Here is a 22,751-nt window from a genome sequence, read left to right as displayed (position 1 = left end):
ATATAACATACAAAATATGTATTAATCAACTGTTTATGAAATTGGTAGGGCTTCTGGTCAAAAGCAGGCTATCAATAGTTAAGTTTTGGAGGAGTCAAAATTGTATGCAGATTTTTTACTGCATGGGGAGATCGGCACCCCTAACCCCTGCATTTTCAAGGATCAACTGTATTTGATTAAGAAAAATCAAAACTTGTAAATTAAAAAAAAGAATTTACGATGTTTACTTCAGCTTTAATCATAATAGCCCCAAAAGAGTAATGACAAAAGAAAGGATGAAAACATTGTGTTGTAATCATACAATGAATTACTTACCGTTCGGCAATTTTTAAAAATGAACTACAGATACATGCAAGAAACAGAGGTTGAGTGAAAGAAGTCAGACATAAGAGTTTGCAATGTATGAGTCATTTACATATAATTCAAGAACAGGCAAAACTAATCCTATGATGACAGCAATCAAAACAGAGGTTACCTATGAAGGGTAGCAACTGACTAGCAGTAGACACAGATACTTTTCTGGACTGATGAAAATGTTCAGTCTGGGCCTGGTGGCTCACGTCTGTAATCCTAGCACTTTGGGAGGCTGAGGGGGGTGGATCACCTGAGGTCAGGAGTTCGAGACCAGCCTGGGCAACATGGTGAAACCCCATCTCTACTAAAACAAAAAAAAAAAATTAGCCGGGCTCGGCGGCGTGCGCCTGTAGTCCCAGCTACTCAGGAGGCTGAGGCAGGACTGCTTGAACCCAGGAGGCGGAGGTTGCAGTGAGCCAAGATCGTACCACTACACTCCAGCCTGGGTGACAGGGCAAGATTCTGTCTCCAAAAAAAAAAAAAATGTTCCATATCCTGACTGGGGTGCTGGTTACAGAGGTGTATAAAGTTATCAATTTAGCAAATTGTACTCTTAAGATGTGTACATTTCAGCCAGGCACAGTGGCTCACACCGGTAATCCTAGCACTTTGGGAGGCCGAGGCAGGAGGACCGCTTGAGTCCAGGAGTTCAAGACCAACCTGGGTAACATGGCGAGACCCCCATCTCTATTTTTTTTCTTAATGTTATAAATTTTATTATTAAAAAAAATTGACAGAACTAGAAGAAACTGAAATATCTGTTGGCCAGGTGTGGTGGCTCACGCCTGTAATCCCAGCACTTTGGGAGGCCGAGGTAGGTGGATCACCTGAGGTCAGAAGCTCGAGACCAGGCTGGCCAATGTGGTGAAACCCCGTCTCTACTAAAAATACAAAAATTAGCTGGGCATGGTGGTGCATGCCTTTAGTCCCAGCTACTCAGGAGGCTGAGGCAGGAGAATTGCTGGAAGCTGGGAGGCGGAGGTTGCAATGAGCTGAGATCGCACCACTGCACTCCAGCCTGGGTGACAGAGTGGACTCTGTCTCAAAAAGAAAAGCAACAACAACAACAACAACAAAAACCACACATAGGAGAAATAAAAGCAAAACAAATCACTGTACAGGTTACCTCTGGGGTGGAAGAAAGGACTGGCATGGAGGAAAGAGAAACAGAGGTTTCAATTATATACGGAATGTTTCCCTCTTAAGTAGATAGTAGTAACATAGGTGGTCATTTTAATATTCCCCCCACCTCTGTTTTTTTTTTTTTTTTTTTTTTGGTTTTGAGACAGTGTCATGCTCTGTCACCCAGGCTGGAGTGCAGTGGCATAATCACAGCTCACTACAGCCTGGACCTCCTGGGCTTTAGCGATCCTCCCACCTTAGCCTCCCAAGTAGCTGGGACCACAGGCATGTGCCACCATACCCGGCTAATTTTTTGGGTTTTTTTTTTTGTTTGTTTTTTTGTTTTTGCAGAGACAGGATCTCCCTATGTTGCCCAGACTGGTCTCCAACTCCTGGGCTCAGGCGATCCTCCTGTCTTGGCCTCGCAAAGTACTGGCATTTCAGGTGTGAGCCATTGCACCTGGCCCCTCTTTTTTTTGTATGACTGAAGTACAGCATAAGTAAAAGAAGGCTGAATAAAGCCAATAGATGTTAAGCAGGGGGACAACATAGGACCAGACGAAGAACTGAAAATTAAAGGATGACAAGTTTTTTGTTGTTGTTGTTTGAGACGGAGTCTCGCTCTGTCGCCCAGGCTGTAGTGCAATGACGCAATCTCGGCTCACTGCAACCTCCGCCTCCCAGGTTCAGGCGAGTCTCCTGCCTCAGCCTTCCGAGTAGCTGGGATTACAGGCCTGCGCCACCATGCTAATTTTTTTCTGTGTTTTTAGTAGAGTCGGGGTTTCACCATGTTGGCCAGACTGATCTCAAACTCCTGACCTCACGATCCGCCCGCCTCAGCCTCCCAAAGTGCTAGGATTATAGGCGTGAGCCACTGTACCCAGCCTAGATTGTCCATATTCTTTAGATAGCTTCTCCAAGTGCCCAGTACAATATTCCAAAATAATGAATATTCAATATATGCTTATTTATATACTATATATCTATAGCTGGATACCTCAAATTTTATTTGTTTAAAATGTCCTACTATATGGAAAAACTGCAATATATTTTTTAAATACCTTGCTATTTAGCAAGTGAAAGCCTTGATCAGGTTAGTTTGGTAACCTCTCCCTGCATCCCAAACAATTACCTGGAGAATGCTTAGGACTGTTCTGAAAGTGGGAGCTAGCAAAAGCATGGAAAGATTGGCACAAAACATTCTCACCTTAGAAAGACAACTCAAAATGTGCATTCTGCCAATAGGAAGCCAGTGCTATAATGTTATTTTTGCAAATAAAAAGCAAAACATTCATCATAAGGCATCTGACCACGATAGCAATAGAGTTCAGCAGTAATCAAGTCGCAGTCCCACAACTACTTACGTCACGGAACTGAACCTTTCCAAGTTCTCCTAATTCACTGACGCAACAATAAGCAGCTTCTGACTGTAGAAAAAGCTGGGCCAGTGTCATTTCTTCACTCCGGAAAAGCTCCCCCATGGTGGCAGAAGGTACCAGTCAAGTGAGTACCTGGATTTCTCTCCAACCTGAAGCAAAGAGAAAATGACATAACTTTAGAAATTACCACGAGGGCTAAGAGCAAATGACACCCCACTACGACTCTTGCATTTACATTTCTAACACCCCATGAGGACAGGTCAACAACTGTTTTTGACACCCTATCTAGAAAGATGGAAAGGAGAAATTGCAAAGGCAGTTCCTGAATTCTGTCCCACAGAGTGCCAGATGAAAAGTCACTTCCATTCCAGTCAACATCAGGATCAAATGACAATTATTTTGGGAAACTCAACAGATAAGAATGCATCCAGATTAAAGACAGGAACTGGGAACCTCAAACAACTCTTTAAATACCCAGGACACAATATTGAGGCAGTGACTTTCACACTGCTCAATCTGTTTTTGCTAGTGCAGGAAACAAACAGAAGAGGCCTTCAATACCCTCTCATAAAGATGTCTGCCTTGTAACTATCCTTCTCCCTCCTACTGACAATGAGCATTTCTAAAAGCCCAAAGTTCTGGCACTATCCTAAAGCTATGGCTACACTGAAGGGTTTAATCTTCCAGATTCCTCAGAAAACAATATTTCCCCCCTTAGGAATTCAAACAAATAACCATCATCTGGAAAAAGCAACCAGTTTGTATATTAAGCTCAATTTCGAATCAAGCATGACAGGAACACATTGATAATGACAAAGCAGTTTTATCAAACCACAGAGAATAAGCCTTCCACCTCTGCAGCTTTCTGTTTCTCATCCCTGCCTTCAAGATTAATTACATTCTTCCATCTGTCAAATCTCATGAGCCAATAAAGGTTTCGTTTTAGGGCTGTCTTACTGTTGCCGGGTATGAGACAACTGGCGCTATCAGTGGTCCTGAAACTGCAATTATTTATTCTCGATCAGCTAATGTAAGGCACAGCCTGTCCAGTATCCAAACTCAGAAAAATGCACAGTATTTTTAGTGTCATAAAGGCATCTATATTGAGTACTGATAGATGAGTCTGACATCAAAGGAAGATTTACTCTTCTGGAAGGCTGGGAGACATTTTGAGAAATCTGAACGAACAAACCTTTGTGCATGTGATGTTCAAGATAGTAACACACACTCAGATATAAGCAAGGACTTCTCAAGAGAATATGCAGGTTGACTTTAAGATTCTGTACATCTGAATCACCCAAATCAGCTGTTACCGGCACCACCCTTAAACAAAGAGAGATTCTACAACCTCTAAACACATAAAATTAGGCCTGATCAGCATAGTTCAGGAGCTGTGGATAATGATAAGCCTCCAACGAGTCGCCTCCCTCCTCCTGCTCTTTAATGATTATAGGTCTCCCAAGAATACCTCTATAGCAATGGAGGCTAACAGAAAACTAATTAGGCCAAAGTACTTCTGGACGATCACAAAACAAAATATGAAGAAACAGCAATTCTGCAAAAGATGAGTCCAACTACAGCGCCCCCGCGCCCTGCCTCGAAGAATCTCACTCCTGTCATCCGGTCCTCGCCTCCTCCCACGGTATTCACCTGCTTCATTTCCTGTCTACCCAATGAGCAGGAATTCTCTGGACTCAGGCACATCTACCTTGAGATGGGAAAAAAGGAGAGGAAAACCCCCAAACTGAGAAACCCTTTAAGAAGCCCCCTAAATTCTTCTGCCTATCCAATAACCTCCAGTTCCTCCGCCTACCCCTTAAAGCAGGGAAGAGATTCGGGGCTTCCAAAGGCAGTAAGCCTCCGGTTCCTCAGGACAGAAGAGGGGTGCCCAAGGAGGGGGCGAACCTCCATTTTATCTCGACTTAAGATCCCTGCTAATTCCTTTGACAATCAAGGGGGCTCTTAGAAGGATTTCCTACGTCCATCGAAGGCCGCTCCCTGTTGCGCTAAACCCACAGCCCCAGCTCACCTCCAACCTCCGCCACAGCAACCGCCGCAGCCAAACCCGCAGCCTCCGCGGCTCCCGGAGCAGCGCTTCGACGTGCTTGCGTCCGCAAAGCCCCGCCCCTGCGCCGCCGCCGGCCCCCGCCCCCGCAATGACCTCATTGCAGTTGGCCAATGGGGCGCGGCCTCGCCTGGGTTGCAGCAGTGCGGAGTCACGGGGGTCGCAGGCGAGACCCAGCGTGCTGACGCCATCTTGGGCCCTGTGCTGTGTCTCCAGGCTGGGGAGGGTTAGCGGGTGGGGCTGGAGGTACAGGTGCTCGAGGCCTTAAGTTCCTGAGCCTCCCTGAATCCTTTTTCTTTACCCCTTATACTGGGGTAGATTGTCTTTTCTCTTTCTTTCTTTTTTTTTTTTTGAAGTCTCATTCTGTTGTCCAACCTGGAGTGCAGTGGCGTGATCTCGGCCCACTGCAACCTCCACCTCCCGGGTTCAAGCGATTCTCCTGCCTCAGCCTCCCAAGTAGCTGGGACTACAGGCACGCACCACCATGCCCGGCTAATTTTTGTATTTTTTTTTTTTTACGAAAGAGGGGGTTTTACTATGTTGGCCAGGCTGAGTCTCGAACTCCTGACCTCGTGATCCACCCGCCTTGGCCTCCCAAAGTGTTGGGATTACAAACGTGAGCCACCACGCCCGGCCTTTTTCTTTTTTTTTTTTTTTTTTTTTTTTTTTAGATGGTCTGTTTCCCGGCGGGAATGCAGTGGTGCGTTCTCGGCTCACTGCAGCCTCCGCCTCCCGGGTTCAGGCGATTCTCCTGCCTCAGCCTCCCTTAGTAGCTGAGATTACAGGCGCGCGCCACGCCACCCGGCTATTTTTGTATTTTTAGTAAAAATGGGGTTTCGCCATTTTGCCCAGACTGATCTGGAACTCCTGGCCTCCACCCGCCTCGGCCTCCCAAAGTGCTGGGATTACAGGTGTGAGCCACCGCGCCCGGCCCTCTCTTTATTTTCATATCCAAAGAATTAATTCACACATACACACCCAAATGATTAATGTCTTCTCTCTTTATTTTCATATCCAAAGAATTCACACACACACCCAAATAATTAATACACACACACACACATACCACCCTTTCTCTTTTCCCTTATTTTACAGATGAGAACATTTGAGCCCCAGACTGGGGAGCGGCTAGCTTTAGATCCTGTAGTAGAGTCTTTAACGGGGTCTCATTCGCGTAAGTATGGAAAACCTCTCTATAAATGGTACATGGTTCATGCCTTCCAGCAACTTCCCTGCGTCTATTTTCTCTGTTTAACAGGAAAAACCTCATCAGACCGTATGTTGTGAAAGTACGTTTCAGTCTTGTTTGGTAGATTCATGTGGGCTCAATTGACCACTTAGGAGTTTTCAATTCCTCAAATTTATTTTAAAAACATTTTTTATGGCTTGTACTCGACTTGTAAATTAAATATTGAAAAACATTTTTAAACGCAAAAGTGATGCCTATTATTTTTTAAATGCCATTATCAAATATTGATATTGATTCCCTTTTCTTGTCCTTTTAAAGAACAGTAGGGATCTCAGGTCGTTTGTGATAACCAGAATCGTATCAGGAAAAACTCAGAAAACCGGTTATTCTGTCTCCCTGGGTGGTGGAACCCTGTTGAAATTCAAGTGTAATGAGGGAGATATTCCAGATAAAAACTTGTTGCTGATAATTTTGTCAACGTGACAAAAACATCATCAAACCTGCTTTACCAGCCTAAACAAAATAATAAGGGGGCAAAAATGGACGTTTTATTTGAATTTGTTGTCTCATATTGTGAGTGAAGATATAACTTGACTTCGATACAATCTTCTTAAGACACAGAGTCTTGGAGAGACCCATACCCTCCTTCTCCCTGCTCCTTAGCTCTCAACCCTTCTGGCAAGACAGATCGGGACCCACATTTGAAAGCCTGCCAAGTTAGAGAAAACTATTACACAATGTCATTTCCTTCCTCTGAGACTTAAAATTAACCTCAGTCAGCTGCTTGCTAACCACAAATTTTTCATACTCCACTTTTAAGACAGCCTTTCCTCTGGACTTACTTCAATTCCCTTGAACTCTTTTCACGGCTTCTTTGAAAAAATATTGTTTCAGAACTCCTTTTCTGTTTGCTTCCATCTCCTGCCATCAATCTTTCCTCAGTGTTCTATTTATTTTCCCTCAATGCTGTCTTCCTTGATGGTCTTGCGTGTTGTCATGCTTAAACGTTTATGTGTAGGACTCATATCTTTTTCCACCTGACTTCCTTCTTCAAGACTCAGAAATGGAATTTCATACTGCCTGCTGGATAGTGCCTTTTAGACAGCAGATGCTTGCTGAGGGCCTACTGTGTGCCAGAGAGGGGTACTAGGTGCTGGGGATAGAAAATGAAACAGACATGCTTCTTATCCTTGGAGAGTTCATGGTTCAGTGAGAAATAAACTTCCTAAATGGCAAGAGAGAGAGGAGTCCAGTGATTAATACTTACTATGTACCAGGCACTTTTCTACATCCTTGGTAAACACGAACTCATTTAATACAACAACATTAGGAGGCAGTTACTATTATTATCCCCATTTAACAGATGATATGGTAAAACTGAGGCATATGTCCAATAAGATCAAATTTAAAATGCTGTTGACCACACCTACAGCCCTAGAAGACATGAGCAATTTCATATGGGGCTTGGCTGGTGACGCAGTTCTGAGTATCTAAACCGAGCTATTCCCTGGCATTTGTGAAAATGGCTAAAAAACAATTAAAGCCAGGTGTGGTGGCTCACGCCTGTAATCCCAGCACTTTGGAAGGCTGAGGCGGGTGGATTACCTGAGGTCGGGAGTTTGAGACCAGCCTGGCCAACATGGTGAAAACTCGTCTCTACTAAAAATACAAAAAATTAGCTGGGGATGGTGGTGCACGCCTATAATCCCAGCTACTCAGGAGGCTAAGGCAGGAGAACCACCTGAACCCAGGAGGCGGAGGTTGCAGTGGCCAAGATCGCACCATTGCCCTCCAACCTGGGCAATAAGAGCAAAACTGAGTCTGAAAAAAAAAAAAAAAACAGTTATAAAGATTAGTTCTTCACTACCACAAAAAGAATAGAACAGAGGTAGGGATCTAACTGATAGAGTCTCAAAAAGTTACGAGAATTGTCACTGTAGTGAAATGATTAAATGTGGTTTTTTTATCTTTAATTTTTAGTTTGAATGAATGCATGTCAATTGTCCAAATTTCCACCAGCGAAGAATCAGCTAGCTCATGTTAGCTTATCCCACTTAGATTCCTAGATGGGGCCTAGAGGAGAGTTTTAACGTTAAGCCCAGTGTTTTGAAATACATATCTGCTCCAGTGTCTTCTCCACAGGCTTCCAGTGTTTGTTTCCCTAAGGCTGCCATACAAATAACCACAACCTGGGTAGCGTTTAAAACAACAGAAATCAGGTCAGCCGCGGTGGCACACGCCTGTAATCCTAGCACTTTGGGAGACCGAGGCCAGCCTGTCACCTGAGGTCAGGAGTTCGAGACTAGCCTGGCCAACATGGGGAAACCCCATCTCTACTAAAAATACAAAAATTAGCAGGACGTGGTGGTGGGCGCCTGTAGTCTCAGCTACTTGGGAGGCTGAGGCAGGAGAATCACTTGAACCCAGGAGGCAGAGGCTACAGTGAGCCAAGATTGCACCACCTCACTCCAGCTTGGACGAAAAAGCAAAACTCTATCTCAAAAAAACAAAAAACAACAGAAATCGGCCACGTGCGGTGGCTCACTCCTGTTATCCCAGCACTTTGGGAGGCTGAGGCAGAAGGATGGTTTGAGCCCAGGAGTTTGAGACCAGCCTGGACAACACAGCAAGACCCACGTCTGTAAAAAAAAAAAAAAAATTAGCTGGGCATGGCGGTACGTGCCTGTAGACCCAGCTACTCAGGAGGCTAAAGTGGGAGGATGGCTTGAGCCTGAGCCAGGGAGGTTGATGCTGCTGCAGGGAGCCGTGATTGAGCCACTGCATTTCAGCCCGGGTGACATGGCAAGACCCTGTCTCAAAGAAACAAAAACACAGAAATTTATTCTCTCACAGTGGAGGCTAGAAGTCTGAAATTAAGGTGTCTGCAGAGCATGATCTCTCCAAAGGCTCTGGGAAAGAATCCTTTCTTCCCTATTCCTGGCTTCTGGTGGTTGCCAGAAATCCTTGGTGTTCCTTGGCTTATAGATGCATCATTTCAATTGTTGCCTCCATCGTCACATGGTATTCTTTTTTCTATATGTCTTTTTTTTTTTTTTTTTTTTTTGAGATAGAGTCTTGCTCTGTCACCCAGATGAGTGCAGTGGCGCAATCTCAGCTCACTGCAACCTCCACCTCCCAGGTTCAAGCAATTCTCCTGCCTCAGCCTCCTGAGTAGCTGGGATTACAGGTGTGCACCGCCACGCGCAGCTAATTTTTGTATTTTCAGTAGAGACGGGGGTTTGCCATACTGCTCAGGCTAGTCTCGAACTCCTGGCCTCAAGTGATCCACCCGCCTCAGCCTCCCAAAGTGCTGGCATTACAGGAGTGAGCCACTGCACCCGGCCTTCTCTATGTGTGTCTGTCTGTAGGCAAATTCTCCTCTTCTTATAGGGGCACCAGCCATTAGATTAGGGCACTACTTAATCCAGTATGATCCCATCTTAACCTGATTACATCTGCAAATATCCTATTTCCAAATGAGGCCACCTTCACAGGTTCCCCGTTATACATGAATTTTTTTTCTTTTTTTCTTTCTTTTTTTTTTTTTTTGAGACGGAGTCTCACTCTGTCATCCAGACTGGAGTGCAGTGGCGCAATCTCGTCTCACTACAACCTCTGCCTCCTGGGTTCAGGCATTTCTCCTGCCTAAGCCTCCCGAGTAGCTGGGATTACAGGGCCTGCCACCACACCTGGGTAATTTTTTTGTATTTTTAGTAGAGACAGGGTTTCACCATGTTGGCCAGGCTGGTCTCTAATGCCTGACCTCAAGTGACTTGCCCTTCTCTGCCTCCCAAAGTCCTGGGATTACAGGCGTAAGCCACCACACCTGGCGTATGTTTTCCTTTTTGCAACCAGAATTCCATTTTTAAAAGTTTTCTTTTTATGTGAAAATGAATTCTGATTCTTAAACTGTTCTACCAGGAATCTGATATGAGCGTTCATGGAGACAATTCTGCTACTACAACCTTTAGGTGACCTGTTGATTAGCAGTTCGTTTCCATAGAAGGTAGTCCCTTTTACAACTTCACTCTGAGTTCCTTAAAATACTTCTGCTTTTACTTTCAAACCTGTGAATGTTTAAGATAAAGGCCTTTTGGTAAAAAGTAAAAACCTAATAGATTTTGAGGCTTCCTCTGAAGCTCTGCTAATGATTGCATGGACAAGGAGATATAAATGAGCCTAAGGCATGTAACATTTTATTTTATGCAACCCTCATGACTCCTGTGACAGACACATGAGGCAGTGAGCCTCTTAACTTGTGGAAGTTAAGAATGCTATGCAAAGAGGCTTTTTAAGGAAATGAAATTTGGAAAACATGAGAAATCTTGGGATGGGAATGAGGGAAAGGGCTGAGTGACACAAGGCCGAGAAACGTCTGTGACACTAGACCTGAAATATTTGTCCAGAAAAGTGAGAAGCTAGTTCGAGATTTCTGAAGTGGAAAATCTGGCAAATGTTTCTATATTGGGTTTCTAGTGACTTCGAGAAAGAAAGGGAGACGTGGAATGAATACATCGGAAAATTCTAATAGAAAAGATCTAGTTGATTCAATGTTCAAAGGAGAGATCTAACTTTCAGTAGAACACAAAGCTCCAAGAGAAGGGACCCTGCGTATCTCACTTATTGTATTCTCACTGCCTATTTTGGTACCTGGTATTCAGTATATACTTAGTAAACTTTTATTTTCTTCTTTTAAGATATGGGGTCTTGCCATGTCACCCAGACTGGAGTGCAGAGGTGCGATCTTGGCTCACCATAACCTCCACCTCCTGAGTATCTGGGATTACAGGTGCACACCACTACACCTGGCTAATTTTTGTATTTTTAGTAGAGACAGGGTTTCACCGTGTTGGTCAGGCTGGTCTCAAACTCCTGACCTCAGGCAATTTGCCTGCCTCTGCCTCCTAAAGTGCTGGGATTACAGGCATGAGCCACGGCGCCTGACCCATTTCTTTTTTTCTAAAAAGACTCTCTTGCTATGTTGCCCAGGCTGGAGTGCAATGGTGCAATCATGACTCCCTGCAGCCTTCAACTTCCAGGCTGAAGCAGTCCTCCCGCCTCAGCCTCCTGAGTAGCTGGGACCACAGTCACACACCACCAAACCAAACCAGACTAATTTTTTGATTCTTTGTGGAGACAGTGTCTCACTATGTTGCACAGGCTGCACTCAAACACCTGGACTCAAATGATCCTCCCTACTCAGCCCCTTGAAGTGCTGAGATTACAGATGTGATCCGCTGGACCTGGCCTGAAATGAGATTCTTGAAAACAGCATATTGTTGTCCGGGCACGGTGGCTCATGCCTGTAATCTCAGCACTTTGGGAGGCCAAGGCGGGTGGATCACCTGAGGTCAGGAGTTTGAGACTAGCCTAGCCAACATGGCGAAATCCCATCTCTACTAAAAATACAAAAATTAGCCAGGCATGGTGATGTGTGCCTGTAATCTCAGCTACTGGAGGGCTGAGGCAGGAGGATCCCTTGAACCTGGGAGGCGGAGGTTGCAATGAGCCAAGATAGTGCCACTGCATTCCACCCTGGGCAACAGAGCAAGGCTCCATCTCAAAAAAAAAAAAAAAAGAAAGAAAAAGAAAAAACATATTGTTGTGTCATATTTTTAATCCACTGTCAATGTCTGCTTTTTTAACTTTAATTAATTAATTAATTAATTTTTTTGAGACAGAGTTTCGCTCTTGTTGCCCAGGCTGGAGTGCAATGGTGCAATCTCGGCTCACCGCAACCTCTGCCTCCCGGGTTCAAGCGATTCTCCTGCCTCAGCCCCAAGTAGCTTGGATTACAGGCATGAGCCGTACCACGCCCAGCTAATTTTGTATTTTTAGTAGAGACAGGGTTTCACCATGTTGGTCAGGCTGGTCTCGAACTCCCGACCTCAGGTGATCCACCCACCTAGGCCTCCCAAAGTGCTGGGATTACAGGCGTGAGCCACTGCCCTTGGCCTATTTTTGTATTTTTTGAGATTGAGTCTCTCTCTGTTGCCCAGGTTGGAGTGCGGTGGCACCATCCCAGCGCACCGCAACCTCTGCCTCCTGGGTTCAAGGGATTCTCCTGCCTCAGCCTCCTGAGTAGCTGGGATTACAGTCACCCACCACCACACCCAGCTAATTTTTTTGTATTTTTAGTAGAGACGGGGTTTCACCACGTTGGCCAGGCTGGTCTCAAACTCTTGATCTCAAGTAATCCACCTGCCTTGGCCCCCCAAAGTGCTGGGATTACAGGTATGAGCCACTGTGCCCGGCCAAAGTCTGCTTTTTAATTGGTGCACTTTGTTTACATTTAATGTAATTATTGATATGTTAAGGCTTAAAGGCCAGGTGTGGTAGCTCATGCCTGTAACCCCAGCACTTTGAGAGGCTGAGGCAGAAGGATCACTTGAGGCCAAGAGTTTGAGACCAGTCTGGGCAACATAGCAAGACCTCATCTCTACAAAAAAAAAATTTTTTTTTTTAACTAGCCAGGAGTGGTGGCATGTGGGCCTGTAGTCCCAACTACTTGGGAAGTTGAGGTGGGAGGATTGCTTGAGCCCAGGAGTCCGAAGCTGTTGTGAGTTACGATCATGCCACTGCTCTCTAGCCTTGGAGCAAGACTCCATTGCTAAAAAAATAAGTATGTAAATAAATAAAAGGTTTAAGTCTGCTGTTTTATTTTTTGTTTTCTGTTTGTTCCTCTTGTTGTCTCTGTGTTTTATTTTTTCTGGCTTACTGTGGGCTACTTGTACTTTTTTTTTTAATCCCATTTTAATTTTAATTTTCCTATAGTGTTTTTGAGTGCATCTCTTTTTTTTTTTTTTTTTTGAGATGGAGTCTCGCTGTGTCGCCCAGGCTGGAGTGACTGCAAGGCCCGCCTCCCAGGTTCACACCATTCTCCTGCCTCAGCCTCCCGAGTAGCTGGGACTACAGGCGCCTGCCTCCACGCCCGGCTAATTTTTTGTATTTTTAGTAGAGACTGGGTTTCACCGTGTTAGCCAGGATGGTCTCAATCTCCTGACCTCATGATATGCCCGCCTTGGCCTCCCAAAGTGCTGGGATTATAGGCGTGAGCCACCGTGCCTGGCCCGAGTGTATCTCTTTGTGTAGATTTTTTAAGTGGTGGTAATGGGTTTCATATTATACATATATAAATTATCACGGTGAACTGGTGTCAATATTTTTTCTTTTTTCTTTCTTTCTTTTTTTTTTTTTTTAAGATGGAGTCTGTCTCTATCACCCAGACTGGAGTGCAGTGGCGCAATCTTGGCTCACTGCAACCTGTGCTTCCCAGATTCAAGCGATTCTCCTGCCTCAGCCTCCTGAGTAGCTGGGATTACAGGCGTGCGCCACCATGCCCAGCTAACTTTTGTATTTTTAGTAGAGGCAGGGTTTCACCATATTGACCAGGCTGGTCTTGAACTCCCGACCTCAGGTGATCCACCTGCCTCGGCCTCCCAAAGTGCTGGGATTACAGGCGTGAGCCACTGTGCCTGGCCAACTGATGTCAATATTTTTATCCGCTTGAGTGAAGTATAAAACTCTTACCTCCATTTCAGTCTTTTTACTTTCCCATTTACAACATAATTGTCTTAAATATTTCCTCAACATACTTTGCAAACCACATTGGACAATGTTATAGTCTGCTTCAACCATCAAACATAATTGAGAAAACTCAAGAGGAGAAGTGTTGTAGACTGAATTGTGTCTTCCCAAATTCATATGTTGAACCCCTAACCCCTACTGTGACTGTACATTGGAGACAGGGCCTTTAAAGATGTAATTAAGATTAAATGAGGGCCAGGCACGGTGGCTCACGCCTGTAATCCCAGCACTTTGGGAGGCCACGATGGGCAGATCATCTGAGGTCAGGAGTTTGAGACCAGCCTGACCAACATGGCAAAACTCTGTCTCCACTAAAAACACAAAAAAATTAGCCAGGAGTGGTGGCACACACCTGTAATCCCAGCTACTCGGGAGGCTGAGGCAGGAGAATTGCTTGAACCCAGGAGACAGAGGTTGCCATGAGCCGAGATGACGCCATTGCACTCCAGCCCGGGCAAGAAGAGTGAAACTCCGTCTCAAAAAAACAAAAAAAAAAAGAAAAAAAAGGACACCAGCTTGGCTTGGTGGCTCACACCTGTAATCCCAGCACTTTGGGAGGCCGAGGTGGGAGGATCACTTGAGGTCAGGAGTTTGAGACCAGCTTGGCCAACATGTTGAAACCCCTGTCTCTACTAAAAAAAAAAAAAAATTAGCTGGGTGTGGTGGCACATGCCTGTAATCTCAGCTACTCGGGAGGCTGAAGTAGGAGAATCACTTGAACCTGGGAGGTGGAGGTTGCAGTGAGCTGAGATTGTGCCACTGCACTCCATCCGGGGCAACAGAGTGAGACTCCGTCCCCCCCACAAAAAAGGACACCAGTCCTGTTGGATTAGCCCGGCTAATTTTGTTTTTTCAGTAGAGACGGGGTTTCTCCATGTTGGCTTGTCTCGAACTCCCAACCTCAGCTGATCTGCCTGCCTTGGCCTCCCAAAGTGCTGGGATTACAGGGGTGAGCCACCACGCCCGGCCCAGTGTCCTTTTCAGAAGAGGAAAAGGAACCAGGAGTGGCCATGGGACAAAAGGCCATGGGAGGACACAGCAAGAAGGTGGCCATCTACAGGCCAAGAAAAGAGGCCTCAGGAAAAACCAAACCTACCAACACTTTGGTCTTAGACTTCCAGCCTCCAGAACTGTGAGAAAATAAATTCTGTTGGTTAAGTTACCCAGTCTGTGGTATTTTGTTATGGAAGCCCTAGGTGACTAATACAAGAAGGAAAGTATATTGTAATTACTCATATATTTGCTTTGCACGTTCTTTTTTCTTTTTTTTTTTGAGACAGAGTCTCGCTCTGTCACCCAGGCTGGAGGGCAGTGGCGCGATCTCAGCTCACTGCAAGCTCCACCTCCCAGGTTCACGCCATTCTCCTGCCTCAGCCTCTCCGAGTAGCTGGGATTACAGGCGCCCGCCACCATGCCCGGCTGATTTTTTATATTTTTAGTAGAGACGGGGTTTCACCGTGGTCTCGATCTCCTGATCTCGTGATCCGCCCGCCTTGGCCTCCCAAAGTGCTGGGATTACAAGTGTGAGCCACTCCACGTTCTTTTTTCATCCTTGATGTTCCAAGGTCCCTTCTTTTATCATTTCTCTTTCTTTTCAAGAACTTCCTTTAGCTTTTTTTTTTTGAGATGGAGTCTTGCCCTGTCACCAAGACTGGATTGCAGTGGTGTGATCTCCGCTCACTGCAACCTCCACCTCCCAGGTTCAACCGATTTTCCTGCCTCAGCCTCCAGAGTAGCTGGGACTACAGGCATGTGCCAGCATGCCTGACTAATATTTGTATTTTTAGTGGAGACTAGGTTTTGCCACGTTGGCCAGGCTGGTCTCAAACTCCTGGCCTCAAGTGATCCGCCTGCCTCGGTTTCCCAAAGTGATGGGATTACAGGCGTGAGCCACTGCACCCAGCCCCCTTTTAGCCATTTTTTTAAAGGGTAGATCTACAAATGACAAATTCTCTTAGTTTTTCTTCATCTGAAAATGTGTTGATTTCTCTTTCATTTTTGATAGTTTTTTTCTTCTAGCATTTGAAAAAAAGTTGTGCCACTTTCTTCCTGCCTTTTTTAGTTTCTGATGAGAAATCTATTGTGGTTCAATCTGTTTTTCCCTTGTGAGAAAGATGTTTTTCTCTTACTGCTGTCAAGATTTTTTCTTTGTTATTAGTTTTCAGAAGTTAGATTATTACGTGTCCTGGCATAGATTTCTTTGAGTTTATCATGTTTGTGGTTTTCTCAGCTTCTTGAACTTGTAGTTCTAGGTCTCTTGTCAAATTTGAGGAATTTTCTGCCATTGTTTCTTCTTTTTTTTTTTGAGACAGTCTCTCGCTCTGTCACCCAGGTTGGAGTGCAGTGGTGCAATCTCGGCTCACTGCAAGCTCCGCCTCCCGGGTTCACGCCATTCTCCTGCCCCAGCCTCCTGAGTATCTGGGACTACAGGCGCCCGTCACCACACCGGTTAATTTTTTTTTTGTATTTTTAGTAGAGACGGGGTTTCACCATGTTAGCCAGGATGGTCTCGATCTCCTGACCTCGTGATCCTCCTGCCTCGGCCTCCCAAAGTGCTGGGATTACAGGCGTGAATCACTGCACCCAGCCCATTATTTCTTTGAATAAGTTTTTGGTCTTACATTCTTACTCCTTCTAGGACTCTGACGACGTAATTTTCTCTCTCTCTCTCTCTCTCTCTCTCTCTCTCTCTCCCCCCTTTCTTTCTTTTTTTTTTTTTTTTTGAGGCAGAGTCTTGCTCTGCTGCCCAGGCTGGAGTGCAGTGGCACAATCTCGGCTCACTGCAACCTCCGCCTTCTGCCTCCCGGGGTCAGGCGATTCTCCTGCCTCAGCCTCTCGAGTAGCTGAGATTACAGGCGCCCGCCATCATGCCCGGCTAATTTTTGTATTTTAGTAGAGACAGGGTTTGGCCATGTTGCCTAGGCTAGTCTCAAACTCCTAAGGTCAAAGCAATCTGACCACCTCGGCCTCCCAAAGTGCTGGGATTATAGGCATGAGCCACCGCACCTGGACTGAAATATTCTTTAATATTAAAATTAAATTTCATAAAAAGGAATGAAAATATGACACATGCTACAACATGGATGAAACTTGAAAACATGCTAAGTGAAATAAGCCAGATTGTAAAAGGACAAATATTGTATGATTCCACTTAAGTGAAATATCTAGACTAGACTAGGCAAACTTATAGAGACAGAAAGTAGATTACAGATAACCAGGGGCTAGGAGAAGCAGGGAATGGAGAATTGTTGTTTAATGGGAACAGAATTTCTCTTTTATTTTGGAAAGAAATAGTGGTGATAGTTACGCATATTGTCAGTGTAATTAATGCCACTGAATTGTACATTAAAAAATGGTTAAGGCTGGGCACGGTGTCTCACGCCTGTAATCCCAGCACTTTGGGAGGCTGAGGCAGGTGGATCACCTTAGATCAGGAGTTCGAGCACTACCTGGCCAACATGGTGAAACCCCATCTCTACTAAAAATACAAAAATTAGCTGGGTGTGATGGCGAGTGCCTGTAATCCCAGCTACTCGGGAGGCTGAGGCAGAAGAATTGCTTGAACCCAAGAGGTGGAGGTTGCAGTGAGCTGAGATCATACCACTGCACTCCAGCCTGGGCAACAGAGCAAGACTCCATCTCAAAAAAAAAAAAAAAAAAGGTTAAAATGGGGACCAGGCACAGTGGTGGCTCATTTCTACAATCCCAGAACTTTAGGAGGCTGAGGCGGGAGAATACATTGAGGCCTGGAGTTCAAGAGTAGCCTGAGCAACATAGCAAGGCTCCATCTCTATATTACAAAATATATATATATATATATATGGCTGGGCACGGTGGCTCAAGCCTGTAATCCCAGCATTTTGGGAGGTCAAGGTGGGCAGATCACGAGGTCAAGAGATCAAGAAGATCATCCTGGTCAACATAGTGAAACATGGTAGCAGAGCGAGACTCTGCCTCAAAAAAAAAAAAAAAAAAGGAAAGAAAGAAAATTATGTCGTCAGAGCCCTAGAAGGAGTAAGAATTTAAAAATTCAAAAATTAGCTGGGCGTGGTGGTGTGTGCCTATAGTCCCAGCTACTTGGGAGGCTGAGGCAGGAGAATTGCTTGAACTTGGGAGGCAGAGGTTGCAGTGAGCCAAGATCGCGCCACTGCACTCCAGCCTGGCAATAGACCAAGACTCCGTCTCAAAAAAAAAAAAAAAAATATATATATATATGTATACACACACACACACGTATATATATGTAATGGTTAAAATGGTAACTTTTATATTTTACCACAATTTTAAAAATTAACATGATATGCCAAAACCATTGAATTGCACTCTTTGAGTGAATTGTGTGGTATGTGAATTATATATCAATAATCTGTTTTGTTTTGTGTTTGAGACAGAGTCTTGCTCTGTTGCCCAGGCTGGAGTGCAATGGCACGATCTCAGCTCACTGCAACCTCTGCCTCCCGGGTTCAAGCAATACTCCTGCCTCAGCCTCCTGAGTAGCTGAGATTATAGGCATGCACCACCATGGCCCGCTAATATTTGTTTTTTGTTTTGTTTTGTTTTTGAGACAGAGTCTCACTCTGTCACCCATGCAGGAGTGCAGTGGCATGATCTTAGCTCACTAAAACCTCCACCTCCTGTGTTCAAGCGATTCTCCTGCTTCAGCCTCCCAAGTAGCTGGCACTATAGGCGCCCGCCACCACACCTGGCTAATTTTTTGTATTTTTAGTAGAGACAGGGTTTCATCGTGTTAGCCAAGATGGTCTCAATCTCCTGTCCTCGTGATCCGCCCGCCTCGGCCTCCCAAAGTGTTGGGATTACAGGCATGAGCCACCGTCCCCGGCCAATAATGCTCATATTTTTATTAGAGGAGGGATTTCGCCATGTTGGCCAGGCTGGCCTCGAATGCCTGACCTCTGGTCAATAATCTGTTTTCCTAAAAAGATTCATGGTGAAGATATGGAGAAATCGGAACCCCCATTCACTACTGGTGAAGATGTAAAATGGGGCAACTACTTTGGAAAATAGTCTGGCAATTTCTTGAAAGTCTTATCATAGAGTTACCATATAATCCAACAATTCCACTCCTAGGTATACACTTAAGAGAAATAAAAACCAAATGTCCACAGAAAAACGTGTACACAAATGTTCATAACAGCATTATACACAATAGCCCAAAATTGGAAACAACCCAGATGTTCAACAATGGATGAATGGATAAAGAAAATGTAGTACAGCCACACAATGAGATGTTACTCAGCAATAAAAAGGGATGAAGTAATGATACATGTTACAACATAAACCTTGAAAACATACCAAGTGAAAGAAGTCAGTCAAAAAAGACCACATATATGATTGCATTTATATGATATGTCTAGAGTAGACAAATCTATAGAGGGAAAAAGTGGATTATTAATGCCTAGGGCTGGGGTGATGGGGAGAATGGAACGTGATGGCTAAAGGGCATGGGGTTTCTTGGCCAGACACAGTGGCTCACACCTGTAATCTCAGCATTTTGGGAGGCTGAGGCAGGAGGATGGCTTGAGCCCAGGAGTTCAAGACTAGCCTGGGCAACATAGTGACACCCAGTCTCAACAAAAAAGAATAAATATTGTTTTAAAGAAAAAATAATAAAGTCAAAAAAGTGAAAAAAATAATAAAAGGGCATGGGGTTTCTTTTCAGGGTGATTTTTTAAAGTTCTGAATTTATTTATTTATTTTTTTTTGAGACAGGGTCTCACTTTGTCACCCAGGCTGGCGTGCAGTGGCATCATCACAGCTCACTACAGCCTTGACTTCCTGGGCTTAAGCGAGCCTCCCACCTCAACCTCCCAAGTAGCTGGGACTACAGGTACTGGGACTCCCGAGTAGCTGGGACTATAGTTTATGCACAGAATTTGAGCCTCCCTCTCTGTGGCTCTTATTTTGATAGGATTTCCTCCCATTATTTCCACCTGCTGGGGTTGCCCTGAACAATTCAAGCTTTAAAACTGCGGGGTTTGGGTTTTTGTTGTTTTGTTTTTGTTGATGTTGTTGTCGTTTTAAGAGATAAGATCTCGGGCACAGTGGTTCATGCCTGTAATCCCAGCACTTTGGGAGGCTGAAACGGGCAGATCACCTGAGGTCAGGAGTTCAAGACCAGCCCGGGAAGCATGGTGAAACCCTGTCTCTACTAAAAATAGCTGTAGTCCCAGCTACTCAGGAGACCGAGGCAGGAGAATCACTTGAACCCGGGAAGCAGAGGTTGCTGGGAGGCAGAGGTTGCTGTGAGCTGAGATCACGCCACTGTACTCCAGCCTGAGCAGCAGAGTGAAACTCTGTCTCAAAAAAAAAAAAAAAGAGATGAGGTCTTACTGTGTTGCCTGGGTGGGAATACAGTGGGTATTCACAGGCACAATCTTAGTGCTCTACAGCCTTGAACTCCTGGGCTCAGGGTTTCCTCCCACGTCAGCCTTCTGAGTAGGTGGGACTACAGGCGCACACCACTACCCCCAGCTTTGTTTTAACCACTCACTTTGCAGACTTTGGACTTCCCTTAGACTAAAAGCTGTAAAACATGGGAAACCCATTCAGTCCTCTTCTCTTCCAGGTATCCACCTCTGTGCAGTATATTCCTCCTGTTGTTTGCTAATGCCTTCAGGTAGTTTTTGTTTGTTTGTTCTTTAATATTTTGCTCTCAGTATATCGTTCTTATTTACAGAAGACTTGGTGTGATGGGAATTACTCAGCCATAATTGGAAATGGAACTTCCTCCTGTGCTTTTTGACATATTCCCATCATTTTGCTGGGGTGTTGAGGGTGGCAGGGGACTTCCTTAATTTCTATCACAACAGGATATTTTAAGCTTAGCTTATACTTTCCCTGTTCCAGCCCTAAAGTCATCCATTTCTCTAAGTTGTTTCTTTGTTGTGAGGAACAATATTTAGAAACCAAGATCTTGGTACCAAGCTTGCTCATTGTTACATTGTGTTATTGCTTCTAAGCCTTCAACACACAGAGGCCAAACCTCTAGCTCTTATCTCTACAGATGTATATGAAATTATGGGTTTATACTGATGCCTCTAACGCCAGTTCCACCCATCTAAGATTCCTTTGTATTCCCTAATTTGTATTTAAATCTACTTTTTTCCTGCAGTGAGAACTCTAGCTTCCACCTTCTTTTATATGTCATTTGCTTAATTCTATAATATGTACAATATAATTTCATAATTGCTATTCCCATACCACTTCTCCTTCAGTACAGTCTTGTTGTTCATTTGTAACATGAGTTAATTTCTGCTTTCATTCAGTTTAGGGTCTCCTCCAATCTTGAGGATTTCATTTATTGAATTTATCATTTTATTTCCAAATATTCTATTTTCAGGCCAGGCATGGTGGCTCACACCTGTAATCCCAGCGATTTGGGAGGCTGGGTCAGGAAGATCACTTGAGCTCAAGATTTTGAGACCAGCCTGGGACACATAGTTCCTGTTTCTGCAAAAGAAAAAAAGAAGAAAAGGAAAAAAAAGTATATATATGTTCTATTTTCAAAACTGCTGAATCTTTTGTTATAATAGCTTTATTGAGATATAATTCATATACCATACAACTCACCCATTTAAAGCATACAAGTCAACAATTTTTAATACTCACAGAATTGTGCAACCATAGCCACAATTAATTTTAGAACTTTCCATTCGGGTGCAGTGGCTCCTGCCTGTAATCCCAGAACTTTGGGAGGCCAACTTGGGCAGATCACCTGAGGTCAGGAGTTCAAGACCAGCCTGGCAAACATGGTGAAACTCCATCTCTACAAAAATACAAAAATTAGCCGGGCATAATGGCGGGTGCCTGTAATCCTACCTACTCAGGAGGCTGAGGCAGAAGAATCACCTTAACTGGGGAGGTGGAGGTTGTAGTGAGCCAAGATCACGCCATTGCACTCCAGCCTGGGCGACAGAGTGGGACTCCATCTCAAAAAAAAAAAAAAAAAAGAAAGAAAAGAAAAGAAACCTCAGCAGAGGAGGAAAAACTGTAAAAAAAAAAAAGAAAAAAAAAGAATTTTGTGCATAGAAATTGAAAATTTGGAAATGAAAATTTCAGACTAAAAATTAAAATGTCAAAGAAATCAAGTATTACAGGTCTTTTAGAATCTGTCTAGCAGGTTTTCCAGTTTTTACCAGAAAACTCTCCAAAATTTTTTTTTTTAAATAGTCCGGGCATAGTGGTTCACACTTGTAATCCCAACAGTTGGGGAGGCCAAGGCAGGAGGATTGCTTGAGCCCAGGAATTTGAGACCAGCCTGGGAGATCCTGTCTCTACAAAAAAAAAAAATCCTGTCTCTACCAAAAAAAAAAAAAAAAAAACCCCACAAAAAAATTAGTCAGGTAAGGTGGCATGTACTTGTAGTCCTAGCTAATTGGGAGGCTGAGGTGGGAGGATTGCTGAGCCCAGGAGGTTGAGGCTGCAGTGAGCCATGTTCATGGCACAGCATTCCAGCCTGGGCGACAAGTGAGACTTTGTCTCAAGAAAATAAATAAGAGCTGGGCACAGTGGCTGTAATCCCAGCACTTTGGGAGGCCAAGGAGAGAAGATCACTTGAGATCAGGAGTTTGAGACTAGCCTGGCCAACATGGTGAAACCCTGTCTCTACTAAAAATACAAAAATTAGCTGGGCATGGTGGTGTGCACCTGTAATCCCAGCTACTCAGGAGGCTGAGGCAGGAGAATTGCTTGAACCCGGGAGGCAGAGGTTGCAGTCAGCCGAGATTGTGCCACTGCACTCCAGCCTGGGGGACAGAGCGAGACTCCATCTCAAATAAATAAATAAATAAATAAGGCCAGGTGAGGTGGTTCATGTCTGTAATCCCAGCACTTTGGGAGGCTGAGGCAGGAGGATCACTTGGGCCCAGGGGTTTTATTTATTGTTTTAATTTAATTTAATTTAATTAATTTATTTTTGCCATGGAGTCTCCTCTGTTGCCCAGGCTGGAGTGCAGTGGCACCATCTAGGCTTACTACAACCTTTGCCTCCCAGGCTCAAGTGATTCTGTTGCCTCAGCCTCCTGAGTAGCTGGGA

At 44.6% G+C, this 22,751-nt stretch overlaps 1 protein-coding gene, 2 long non-coding RNA genes and 1 other non-coding gene across 4 annotated transcripts in view; 2 read left to right on the top strand and 2 right to left on the bottom strand.

Moving 5' to 3' along the window:
- The window catches only part of ATP6V0A1 (ATPase H+ transporting V0 subunit a1), a gene marked incomplete at its 5' end in the record, with an annotated part of 63,773 nt that extends 58,833 nt beyond the window's left edge, over positions 1-4,940 (bottom strand). The window contains 2 exon segments of the mRNA NM_001133189.1: positions 2,841-3,004; positions 4,885-4,940. Coding sequence (NP_001126661.1) covers positions 2,841-2,957 — 117 coding nt within the window.
- Positions 4,941-5,103: 163 nt separating this feature from the next.
- Positions 5,104-22,400, top strand: LOC129054944 (uncharacterized). The gene is made up of 3 exons (XR_008519576.2): positions 5,104-6,094; positions 20,283-20,333; positions 21,057-22,400. It is a non-coding gene; the product is annotated as an uncharacterized LOC129054944 (long non-coding RNA).
- Positions 18,827-22,751, bottom strand: part of LOC129054945 (uncharacterized) — a 36,998-nt gene continuing 33,073 nt past the window's right edge. Inside the window, exon 5 of the long non-coding RNA XR_008519577.2 lies at positions 18,827-21,166. This is a non-coding gene — a long non-coding RNA (uncharacterized LOC129054945). The remainder of the gene's footprint in view (positions 21,167-22,751) is intronic.
- On the top strand, positions 21,803-21,864 carry LOC112129772 (U7 small nuclear RNA). Its single transcript, XR_002912125.1, has one exon. It is a non-coding gene; the product is annotated as a U7 small nuclear RNA (small nuclear RNA).

Source organism: Pongo abelii, chromosome 19 (genome assembly GCF_028885655.2).
Source record: "Pongo abelii isolate AG06213 chromosome 19, NHGRI_mPonAbe1-v2.0_pri, whole genome shotgun sequence".
NCBI classification, from domain to species: Eukaryota; Metazoa; Chordata; class Mammalia; order Primates; family Hominidae; genus Pongo; species Pongo abelii.
The sequence above is the reverse complement of the archived record's forward strand: the minus strand, read 5'-3'. Positions and strand labels throughout refer to the sequence as shown.